General features: G+C 46.4%; 1 protein-coding gene across 1 annotated transcript in view; it reads right to left on the bottom strand.

The window, feature by feature from the left end:
• PAH (phenylalanine hydroxylase) overlaps positions 1 to 12908 on the bottom strand; it is a 42194-nt gene that overhangs the window by 17847 nt on the left and 11439 nt on the right. The window contains exon 4 of the mRNA XM_064456308.1: positions 8588 to 8771. Coding sequence (XP_064312378.1) covers positions 8588 to 8771 — 184 coding nt within the window. The remainder of the gene's footprint in view (positions 1 to 8587; positions 8772 to 12908) is intronic.

Genomic DNA, 12908 nt, shown 5'->3' with positions numbered 1-12908 from the left:
AGCTGGCTTGTAATGTTTATGATTTTCTGTTTATTATTCTGGTTTATTGGCTTACCAAAATGTAGGATTTTTTCCAGAGTAGTCTTCCTTTCACAGCAGCTAGAATCAGCCATTTCAAAGGAACAGCAAGAAACCCCACCGCAAGAAGGATACAGTATTATTTCACCCTCTGCAAATCTCTTTCTAAGACCTACTTGGTGGCATCAGTTAAGCTAGGATGCTGAAATAAAATGATAAATGGCACCCTTATACCTCAGACTATCATTGTATTACTGCAGTCATTATACAGTAATGCATTCATTTAATAAACATTCTGGGCCTGGTTCTCTGTTGCCTTGCAACTCACTATACACACTGCCTATGGCGCAGCCAGGATATGAAATGGGACCACACCGACTACACAGCATGTAATACCCATGTGGCCCTCCCTTTACAGATGGGCATAAGGTGGAGGGCAAGGAAGACTCACAGGGCTTTCCACATGCAATATATTCAGACAGGGGAAAGTGTCTTCATGGCAATTGCACTACGAGGAGACCCTCTTTGCATCTTGTGAGGTACATGGAGCAGTCATCCCAGGTCAGACCTCCTTCCTGGAGCCACGAGTGTATTCACCCAGTGGTCCAGGCAGTCCCCTGCCACATGTCACCTCACCAGCAAGAGGCCTGGCACACATGTGCAGTGGCTGTACCAGGCTGCAGCCCTCTCTTCCATCTCCTCCAGAAGGATTCGGCTGCATACCAAGCAAGGGACCTCCTTGTCAGCCATCACTGGACCCAGCCACCCCAGCCTTCTGAAACACTGCGACAGGGAAGCTCAGTGAAGGGAGTACAAGGATCGTGGGCCCATTCCTCTCCCTTGTCCTGTCATCACTTTGGGAAGCTCATCTGTAGGTACCACCATGAGGTACCACTGGCAGCTGGGCATATCCTAGGACCTGCCAGTGCTGCTGGGTTCAACTTGTTTGGTTGTCCATTCTGCTGCCCCATTCTTACAGATTTGGCCCTTTGACCCTAGCTGCCTGCCTCTTTTCTTTTTCCCTTCCCTTCCCTTCTGCCTGAGTCAGAGGATACAGCCATGCCTGAATTTAAAAACCTGTGACGAACTACTCACAAATACAACTAATTGCTCTTTCAATCCATGTACACATCTGTCTCCAGGAAACTCTGAAGCACTGAGCTCTATCTTTTCTTTACATGTGATATGAAAATTTACTCCCTTTTATTTTGAACTTGATCATTTGATTTGAGGTTCATTAGTTCCTGCATACAAACATCATTTGTTGTTATTCATCTTTTCCAGGTCACCTGGGATTTTATAGCTCCCTGTCAGATCCTCCAACTACCATCCATCGTCCTGGCTGAGACTGCCTGTGTATTTCAGGCACAGAATCTGTGGGCTGTCTTTAAGCACTCACATTAATTCCCTCTGCACCACTTCCAGTTCTACCATGGTTTTTTTTCTGAGGAAAGGGCACAGGACCTCCATCTATAGATGCACCCCATGCTCAGTCCCTGCAATCATACCCTATACGATCCCCACACCGAGTACAAGTCAGCTCCATGGACTCTGAGGCAAATGTCACCCAAAGATTTGCTGCTCCAAGCTCAGGGGCTCTGAGCAGTCTCTCTATCAATAAAACGTTGCATTTCACTTAGTGACTTTCTTGCACGAATGGGTGTCACCTGCTCAGTCAGTGCTCGGAAAACAGCTCGTTCCCCTGTGTGGCTCTCTGCTCAGCTGGGGGCACTGCCTCTCAGCCGTACCTCCCCATTTGATTTGGGGTTTTGTGCCAAGTGAACCTGATCCCCAGCCGGCAGCTGCTGCATGAGCTCCCTGCAGCGCCTCGCTGACGGGGTTTATCCCAGACCTGGATGGAGCACTCTGTTCCCAGGGCTATTCAGCCTTGCTTTCTGCTAAGCCTACCAAAAATGGAGGGCACTTGTGGTGCTGGATTTCTGCGAGGCACCTGCACAAAGGGGCCGGCACAACAACAGCGGATTTACAGGGCACACTTTGGGTGACTGCAGCTCAGCCCCACGCGGAGTGCTCGCCCCCCCCGACCTGCTGTCCCACCACCAGCCTGGCTCCAGCCGACGCTCTCGCAGGGAGCCCTCAGATTTGTTTTAGGCAGCCCAGGGAAAGCAGGCGGGTGGTGGCCGCCAGCCGGGGGATGTCCCGGGCTCCCCGGGCTGCAGAGACCCTGTCGGGCGGCTCGGCACTGCTCCCGGCTGTGCCTCCCCTTCCACCCCCCAGCAGAAATGGGTTTTGCCCCCCCCCCCCGCCCCCTTTCCGAGCTGCACGCCGCCTGCTTTGCCCTAAAAACCCAGACCTGAACAAGTCACTAGATGGCAGCAGCAGCCCCAGGAAGATCTTCCCAAAATGACTTTAGTTGCTGGGTGTACCACTAGCTCTCGAGTTTCTCCAGGAGTACTCTCTCACCTTGCTGTTAGCAACCATCCTGCACCTCCAGCCCCCTGAGTTAAAACAGTCAGAGGCGGGGAGCAGAAAAAGGTGTGCCTGAGTCCTACAGAGGAGTCACCACTCACACCGTGCGAAGGCTGAGCACACGCAGCCATCCTGCCCGTTTTCTATATGGGCAGCTAAGCATTGGGTTTACCTCCCAGCTCTGCCACTGAGCTTTGTGTGACGGTGGGGGAATCACTTCACTGTTTTGTGCTTCAGACTCCCCATTATCAGGCTGGGGGGAAGCACACTGATAAATGTTTTGGGATTAGGCACTGGAAAAAAAAGCTGTCTGGCAGCCCCACAGCAAAGGATTTGTCAGTGTTAGAGTGAATAACCACTATTATCAGGGACACACCATGACCTGAAGGGTCCGGGCTGTGCAGACAGACTGGTAGGGGCTGAAGTCTACAGTGGATTTCAGCAGCAACGTCTGTAGCACTTTGCTGCCCTGAATCAGAAAGTTCTAGGTGGGCACGGTTTGAATCATTGTAACTTCAAGAGGGATAAAACAAATATAAATTAGTGACTTACTTTCATTAAATACATTTTATTCTCAAGATCCCCAAAGTACTTGGTGCAGAGCTCATGACAAACTCTGGGACAGACTGACTCCCAGGCTGATGTGGTGTCAGTCCCACGCATGGAGATGGGTGTCTTGTTTTTCCCCTACACAGAAGCAGCACCTTATCTTTCAGACATGAAGCCCTCATAGGTTCCTGACCTGTTTTCAGCAGATCTCTGCCATCTACCCAGGCACCAGTGATAGCTAAGAGAGAACCACTCTGAGCTTGCAGAGCCGGATGAAATAGGCAGGCTGAGAAATGGAAGTCCTGAGGATTCTTAGCACTATTTGCACTAGAATAGCTGGTGTTAAGTCAGGTCCTGGAAAGTCCTGAGCTTTCTCAGCTCTCATGGAAACAAGAATTGAAGGTGCTGAGCACAGCCCCAGGGCAGGCACTGCACCAAGTGCATACAGCCCACACATCAGGGACCAGGGCGCAAAAGGGCTACTAGGTCTTCTGCGTAGCTGTGGTGTGCCAGGAGGCTGTTCCAAGCCCTCCCAGCATCTATTTAAAAGATCAAATCAAATTACCCCCTGGCTGAATCTATCCCATATTTTGTTTGTGACATTCTCCTCCAGCCCCGTTCACCAGACTTGCTGTCTGTCTGCACAGTCATTAATGAATTGCCAGGGCAAGCTGTTGCAACACTGGGCCTCTGTGAAGGTCCGAGGAGCAAATGTGGGCTGATCAGTAATAAATATTGATTTGTCTGTAAATGAAACAGCAGCATTTATGGGACTGTGCTGGACACCCAAGTGGTGACCAAATTACCATGGGGTCAAATGCTTAGCAGAATGCTAATAAGCCATTTATATGAGGGGCAGCAAAGCAGGGGCAGCGAGGACTTCTGCAGAACTCCTCCATTTGGACCATTGTGAGGAGGGTCAAATACAGGTCTATGCAATTTATAGCAGTTTGAGGGCCAGGTTTAGCCCTTTTTTAAACAGTCCCAAACTCTTCGGCCAGCCTCAGGGTTTAGCAAACAAGGCCCCTACAGAACTGCAGCCTCCAGCCTGTCTCAGAAATGCAATAAATTGTCTGCATTTCCCTAATGCTGCAACAGAATAATATTTAATTCTTTCTATTCATGGGCTCTGAGTGGTCTGCAGATACTCAGCTTGTTTCCAGAAAGGCCCATGAAGAGATGCCCTGTATTTTCACAACAAATCTTCCCATCTCTGCAAAGGACTTTTGGCCCAGTGACTGCTAGTCCACCTCACCTGAAGTTCTAAAACTACCTTTGGATTTATAGTATTTTCCTGGCTTGCTGTCTGTTAAAATTACACTGTTAATCCAAATCTGGTATTTGTAACAATTTTGGTGTGTAAATGGGAAGCCAAAATTACATTTTGCATTTAAGAGAGGAAAGACCCTAAAAATGGTTAGAGTGCTCAGACAAAACAAGAAGCACTGTTCATTTATACCTTGCCCAATAAAGCACACGCACACATGTTTAACGCTGAAATATAGAGAAGGGGCAAAGCAAGAGCACTGTCCCAAGAATGGCACTGTGTGCTTCCTATAGGAAACTGAGTAAAGCAGGGGGTTTTTGCTCAAATCATGAGCATAAGCAAAGTGAAGCCTTAGCAAAGAAGGGCTAAGAGCATCTTCAGCCAGTGATAAAAGAATCAGTCCCACAGAAGCTTGGACTGCCTTCAGACTAAAACCTTCCCAGCCTTTACCTGCCAGCTGAGAAGAGCGTGACAATGTCCCCATAAACCATATTACTAAGATTTTGCTCCCTGGAGGCATTTAGTGTTTTAGGAATAAAATATTGCAAAATCATGCATGTGGATTATGACCAGATTTGCCAGGGCTCTGCCCTTGCAGCTACCTCAGCCCAGAATTTGCCACCCGCAGTTCATACCCTGAACAGGGCTGTTTGACCCTTCAAAAGATGGCTTTTTGAGGATTTCAGTTCAACTGGACCCTTACTACTCATGAGAAACTTTGAAATTGGGGGGGGGGGGGGGGGAAGGGAAAAGTAAACAGCAAAAAGAAATATCAATCTTTCTCTCTTTCCTTGGCAATAAATTATTCCACCTTATACTATTTCCAAATTACTGAAACCAACAAACACAAGTTATCCACTCAAACAGAAGGGAAACAAGTCCCTTTCTACAGCACTGACAGGATAATCTAGCTCAAAAAATCCTTTGATCAACACAGTAACATGCAGTGAAATCCTAATCCTGCAGCTGACCATGGGAGTTTTGACTTCTGTGAGGTCAGAATTTCACTCACAAGCCTTTCTTGGCTGATACTTAGAGCTGTATCTCTATCTGACTCTGACCTATGTTTATACAAAAGTTCATTATTTAATAAATTTTATTATTAACTTCTTAATAATAATTAGAAAAGCAAAAGTAATGGCAAGCCCCGCTGGGCCCTGTAGCCCCCAAAAGAGAACATCCTGCATTTGACGTGATCATACATCACCTAATCAGCCTTTTGTCCCTCTGTCTCATGAATGGAGAGAACTGACTCCAAAGAGTATCTGCCTTCTTCTTTTTCATCTTCAAATGTAATGTCATGGGTAGGACACAAAGGAAATGGTAAAAGGATTACCAGCACTGATCTCAAGAAGGTATTAATGTCCTTTCATGTTGTTCCTAGGAAGGAAGAGGAAGACCCAGGCCTAAAGTATTTAAAGTCTGAAATCCTATTAAAATCACATCTGTTATCTGAAGAGGCATTTAAGTATGTCTCAGACTGGATGTTGGGCAACCACCACTGTATTGAGCAGACTCAACTCCTGCAAAAATCTCTAACAATTAGGAGCATGGACAATTCACAAAATCTTTCCTTATTTCCCTCTGAAGTCTGAACTGCGACTGACTTCCCTGGGATTTCTTCCAGCAACAGAGTTATTCCTGCTCCCACCAGCGTGGGTGGCAGACCCTTTCCAGTTTCAATAGCAGGAGTGAGGGGCATCCAGAAGCCCAAAACATGGAAAGGCAGATGGAAGGTGTCAGACTCACATGTACCTGCGTAAGGGACAGTGGGGAGCAGTGGGGATGGTCACCCCGGGGGACTTTTCCTCCCTTACTCTCATCTCAGCCCAGAGGTTCAAGGGTCCTGCAAGGATGGGGCTGCAGCAGCCAGGGTCCACGAGACCAAACTCAGAAAGTAAATCCAGGTGTTCAAAGGGGCATGCCAGCCCAGGAGCACAGGAAGGCAACAACTCCTCCTGCCCCATAAGGATGCCACCGCTTCATGCCAAGCTCTTGGCACATCTGATACACCTCAAGAATTGTGCCAGGTTGATTTGTGAGGTCCCAGAGATATTTGGCAAGGGCAAAGGCATTGCAACAGCACTTCACTGTCATTTTTTTGCTTTATTATGCTGCCCTTTACCAGCAGTTACTACCTGAAAAAGGAGAATCTGGAAGGCAGCTGGACTTTGTGTGAAGGATCTATTGAATAAACAGTTTATAAAGAGTCAGCAAATGAGCAACAACTAGTTTAATAAATAGTTAATTAATTGCTCACCAGAGCAATAGAAACCTTATAGATCATAGTTATACCAAAGTTTTATCTAATTTACTAGAGACACTTCCAAAACGAGCAACAAGACTGGTCACAAGCCCAGAAACCAGGTGCCATGAGAAGAGAGGATGAAGTTGGGCAGGATACATCACCAGACACCAAAAAGACTGGTCTAAAGAGGAAGAGTATCTTCTGTTCCCAGTGTCAAAGGCAGGCAGGAGGAGAAGTCATCATCTCTGTGAGGCAAGTGAGACTGGGTCAGACCAGGTCAGCCCTGCAGTGCAGAGTTGCTGTACAAGACAGTGAAGTCTGACTGGGTTCAGAGGGTCTGTGTATCACATAAAAGTTAAAGAACAGCTGCTTTTCACCTGAGTGCCCTCTGAGAGAAGTGTTCAGGATAGGACAGTTCTACATCTGGAACACACAAGGCACAGACATTGTAGATGTCTTGAGGGCTCTCTCTTAGTGACCGCCCTTGGGACTCCAGGCAGCCATCCTTCCTTAGGAATCACAGAATCACAGAATGGTAGAGATTGGAAGGGACCTCTGGAGATCATCTCATCCAACCCCCCTGCTTGAGCAGGGACACCCAGAGCAGAGGGCACAGGAACGCATCCAGGTGGGTTATGAATGTCTCCAGAGAAGGAGACTCCACAACCTCCCTGGGCAGCCTCTTCCACTGCTCTGTCACCCTCACAGGAAAGAAGTTTTTTCTCATATTGAGGTGGAACTTCCTGTGTTCCAACTTGTGCCCATCACCCCGTGTCCTGTCATTGGGCACTATTGAAAAGAGTCCAGTCCCATCCTTTTGACACCCACCCTTTAGATATTTATAGGCATTTATTCGATCTCCCCTCAGTCTTCTCTTCCCCAGGCTGAACAAACCCAGGTCTCTCAGCCTTTCCTCATAAGCGAGATGCTCCAGTCCCCTGATCATGTTGGTAGCTCTCCGCTGGGCTTGCTTGAGCAGTTCCCTGTCCTACTTGAACTGGGGTGCCCAAAACTGGGCTCAGTACTCCAAGCCAAAAGGAAGTCTTCAATAGATTACATTTTTCCACAAAATGGCATTGTAGAGGCTTGACTGTACTGGGTACTGAACAGGCATAGATTTATTATGAGGATGGGGTGGGAGAGAAAAGGAGGCAGATCAAGGCCTGGATTTCTCAGGGGAATTGATTTACCATCTACAAGCCAAGTCCATGCATGCACCTGCAGATTTTGCTGGAACTGTTTGCCCTTTTAAATTGTGATTGAGTTTATGTGGGCTTTTTGACTCAGGGCAGACAGTAACCAGACAGATGTAGTGCATCCCACATGGAGATCCTTGTCTCTTTTCTTCTAAGTTCTTATGTGGGCAGAGAACATAGGAAAAGGCTAAAAGTGTACAGGCCCTGCAGTGGCTTTCAGTGGTCAGTGGTCCAAAAGCTATGGGATGGTAGTCAGAGATTCAGGGGATATGTCTTTGGGCTTGATAAGCTAATGTATCTGTGTTAAACATGGCAGCTTGCAACCCACCTGCACCCTTGTTATTCCTTCATATTACAGATGTGTGTTAAGAACAAAAGTTGCCACCCTGCATGACTTACCAAAAGCTGTGTATATAAATGCTGCCTGTTTTAAAACAGAGCAGAGACCAGGAGCAGAAAATAGATGTACCTGCAGCTTCCTGCACCATTGCTTAGGGATTTACAAGTTGAGCCCTTCCTTATACTGTAATTCCAATCATTATTTGATCCCCATTAACTTCTGCACATAGTGTAACAGGCTACTGCGACAAGGCTGTCTTTAAGAGACTGTGAGTTCTGCCAACCAACCAGACAGAAGGCAACATAACACCAATTCCCAGGAGACCTAGTCAGAACCACGGCGAAAGATGGAGCGTGGCAGTTTACACTGAGAGAAGACCTTCATATGAAAAGGCTTACAACATAGGCAAAATAGGCAGAGGGAGGGAAACGCAGCCATATCAATCCAAGAGAAACGCCTTTGCTACAGGAAAAAGAAGTCATTTAAGTATATGACATAAATATTCCTTGTCAATATTATCTTTGTCAGTGTATCCTTACCAGTGTCCTTCTTCTTCGTTCGTGACAGCTCGTGGACCGTTGCTCCAATATCATTTCTCAAGGACTTGATGATCTTGTCCAGCGCTGGAACATTCTTCCCTTCCAAGTTAATGAAGAATTCATACTCATCTTTGTTGAGACGGGAAGGTCGAGACTCAATGTGGGTCAGGTTTATACCTTTCTCCTATAAGAAAGAGAGATTTTGGTGACACAGGTTTTGGGGGAAGAAATATGACATAAAAACTGGCTAAAATTCATGTGTTAGTCAACAACCCGTACTATACAATACAAATAACTCAGAAGTAGAGACTTGCCTCTGGTGGCCAGTGGATCGAGGACTTCGTAACAGGGAGAGAGACAAAAAGGAAGAATGAGAAGGATGTGGGATTCACCCTTGTGCAGAGCACCAACATAAAGACTATGCACTACATAAAACTTTGAAAAAGCTGGAAGCAGGATACAAGTTTTAAACAGGCTTTGTATTGTAAATGGTGACACCAGTACCACAAGTACATATGGCAGCTTGTCTGGGTTGGCAAGAACATTTCCCCGGGATCAACATAAGGAGTAGGCATTCCACCTGTAGAGAACCCTCTCATAAGAAAGCAAGTGTTATATTTATGAGCATCTTGAAAGGACATTGGAAAAGCAAGCAGCTGGGTGCCCTGTGAGATAAGCTTCTGCCAAGCTTATGCTGCACAGTCACCTGCAAAACCACCTGCACAGTTTCCAGGACTGTGAGCAGGTGTTGGGCAGAGATCCAATGGGAAACATGGATCTGCACCAAAAAGGTAGCCAAAAAGGTTTGTGTAAATAAAAACATGTGTGTAAAACACAATCACAGAATCACAAAATCACAGAATTGCAGTCACTGAGGTTGGACCAGGCCTCTGGAGATCATCTAGTCCAACAGTCTGCTCAGGCAGGGTCCACTAAAGCAGATTGCTCAGGACTCTGTCCAGTTGGGTTTAGAGTATCTGAGTATCTCCACAGACTGAGATTCCACAACCTCTCTGGGAAACCTGCTTCAGAGTCTGATCACTGTCACAGCAAATAAATGTTTTTTTTAGCATGGAAATTCGAATTCCATCTCACCAAATATCTTCACTGATGACCAGCAGCACCTCCTAGCTCTGAAGAAAAGTATCATTGGCAACTGTAGTCTTGATGACTATGGCCAGTGGGTACCTGACCTCAGACCACCATCATGTCAATGTGTAAAGAAACAGATAGCTAAAACTCCTCTTTTTCCAGTCACTTAAACACAAGTCCGGGAAAATCTACCTCAGCTTAGCTGAACTCAAATGTTTTCCTGGGCACTGTAATTTGAATATGAAAATTTTACTTTTTTTTTTTTTGAGAGAGAAACCTTTTAAACAGGTTTCAGTTGGTGCTGACTTGAACCACCTGACCTTCCTGTCAGGCTCACACTGGAGCCACGGTCATGGCACGCTGAGGCTAAGTCTGGCCTTCTGTCTCCTGGGAGGAATAAACAAAAACCCTGGAGGAAATTTGGGCCTGAAGATCAATGGCAGAAGAGCCAGAGGAGCTGATCCACAGTGCTCAGCAGCCCTGGAGAGGCTGCTGGTTTGCTGCTTTCAGGCTTAAGAAGACCCCAAACTAAATGGGGTGAAATGATAGCCCCGCTGGTGTCAGTGTCAAAATCCTTACTGCACTGGGGTCAGGATTTCATCCCTGAAGAAACACTGCAGGGATCTACTTGTGACCTACAGGAAACAAAGAGGGAAGCATTTTTCTGTACCTCCCTCTAGTTTGAGCTTCTCAAGCCCTTTAAGGTTTTCTTTTCTCCTTTCAGTGCTTGCACAGCACAGGGGGCATCTGGCCATCAGTGGCAAAGGCCTCATTCACTCCACCACAAAAGGCAGTTTATTACTTGGTAGGAAAGAGCGTGCATGTCATTCCTCTGTTTCCTGAGTGTCACACACTACAGATGAACTTAAATTGTTTGGCTAGATACCAATACAATAAGTTGAAAAGGTCAAAAGCACATTCGCCAACTGCTGCTCTTGAGAGATGGTGTCCTCATGGGGCCGTCTGGGGGACAGAATGGCTACCACTGTCCTGGACCCCAAGGACAATTTGTTTTAGGCCTCCAAAACCCTGTTTCACAAACAGACTGCACATTGTACCCTCCACTTGGTGAGGAGCTGGGAGATGAGACGGCCTAGGTCTGGAAGTTCAGATGTCTTGGGGCTGGAAAGCTTTTGACAGACAGCTGGCACAGAGGGGTGCCGGCCCCTTTGTCGAGGCCACACCATGAAGAGCAGTGCAGCAACTTGGGGCTGGCACCTGGAGCCCGGGGCCATGTGGCTGCTCTGCAGAGCCACTCACAAACGTGGAGAGTGGACATAAAACCTCCCCCTGTGCAAGGGCTTGGCTCAGGCACACTGGGGTGCTGCTTTACTTTCACCTTGCACTGATGTGTTGGGTTGTTGTATTCCGTTTCTGTATAGATTCACAGAGGAATGGGGTCCCAGACCCTGTTTGGGCTTTCTGTTTTGCAGAGGCTGTGACAACATGGACATCTCTTCAGTGGCCGGTTAGCCCCTGCTTCCCTCCCCCACCCACAAATGTTCATCACTGCCTCAACAACCCTCCCTGGACATAGCAGAGCTGTTTGACAGATCACACAGATACCTCAACTATATCTTTTTTTTTTTTTTTGGCCAGGTGTCATTTCCACTGTACCAGGTCTCCAACCTGGCTCAGTGAGCAGCAGTGCAAACATCAGTGCCCACAAAATGAAGGGAATGGTGCAGGGGTTGGGAATGATGAGGAAAGCTGCAGGGTGGGCACAAGGCATGCTTAAGGCAGCAGGAGCATCAATGCCTCCTAAACTATTACCACAACCTAAGAGAAGACAGGGAGGAAATAGCTCATGGAGAGAGTCATCTTCTTTCTTACACCTGGGATAGGCAAAACAGCCTCCTGCAGAGTGTGAAGCTGGTTTGCTGTTTGAGGGGTGCCTGCAGCTCGGCAATGTGCAGAGCCAACCTGTTACTTTCTTGTGCCAAGGCTCCAGGACCTCACAGCAGAGAAGCTGAAGGGACAACCCTTCTGGTCACTTGTTTTCTAAGCAAGAATTCAGCAGCATACCTCCAACTCCCTGAGCTGGCGTTCCTGTAGAAACATGCTCTCATACACTGTGCGTTGCTACTAAGCTCCTGATTTCAAAATATTTACAATGGCTCTGTTACTAGAGTTGCTTTACAAATCTCAATTTCATTCTAGTCCAACTACTCCATCTAGTGTTTAATCTTCATAGTTTCACATTGTTCAAAACTTTATTGCGTCCTCAGTATTGCCAAACTTTGCAATTGCATCAGATTTCTCACACTAGTTGATGCTTTATTTAAATCTCCAACTTCTGGAGACAAATGGTTACCTGAGAAAGGACAATGGGGGCATTTTTTGGTTTAGTTGTTTATTTTGAGCTGTTTTCAATCTGTCTGTGTTTTTTAGTAGAGCTTGAAACCTTGGCAACGTATGCCCTCAAAAGACAGGTAATAAAAATTTCGTATTTATTTTATGGGACTTGATGATTTCTGAGCTATTTATTGTGGATGGAACCTAACTCCTAACCTAACTGGTTTTGGAAGACCTGGGCTGTCACATGTTTGGGGCTGAATTCACACCTGAACTATTAACATTGGTCTCTTCTGCCTTTCCTGTTTTAAAGCTGGTATGAATCAGATGAGCTTATGGCTTGATGTTAGATGTGCCTTTGATGAATTTGACCCAACATATATTGCAGCTGCAAAGAACTTGCAGCAGGTTGATACTTCCCTACTTCTCCTCAGGTTTATGACCAGCATAGAGGTTGAGTCTCTCCTACATGGACACATGCTATCATACAACCACATACCTGCTGGAGTGCTTCTGTGTTGGTAGAGGAGGGGCAGCTGTTCACCTTGCATTTATTTCAAAGCAGTGCACTAGGCCATTTCTACTATACTTTTTAGCAAGTATTAACAATTCAGAACAGATTTTGCCTTGAGGACTGATGGTACCATTAAGTTTAACACCTAATGGAGATCACAGGGGTATAGTATTGCCAGAGCCCTTGAAGTTAGCAGAAGTCACTCCAAATTTCTTGCATTTTTTTGGTAAAACCTCCACTTCTGGGGTTGAAAGATCTCAGCTTTCATTATTTGAATATCCAAATTAACTGTACCTCTATTAGAGAAAGAAGTCTCAAGATGTTCTCAGAGCTCAAAAATCAAGTTAGAACTAAGTCCATTTTGTGTAAGTCATGATTTTTATTGACAGGGTTTAGTGATACAGATACCAGTTTGCAACA

This window comes from Phalacrocorax carbo, chromosome 1, assembly GCF_963921805.1.
Source record: "Phalacrocorax carbo chromosome 1, bPhaCar2.1, whole genome shotgun sequence".
NCBI lineage: Eukaryota > Metazoa > Chordata > Aves > Suliformes > Phalacrocoracidae > Phalacrocorax > Phalacrocorax carbo.
This window is presented reverse-complemented; position numbering and strand designations above follow the sequence as displayed.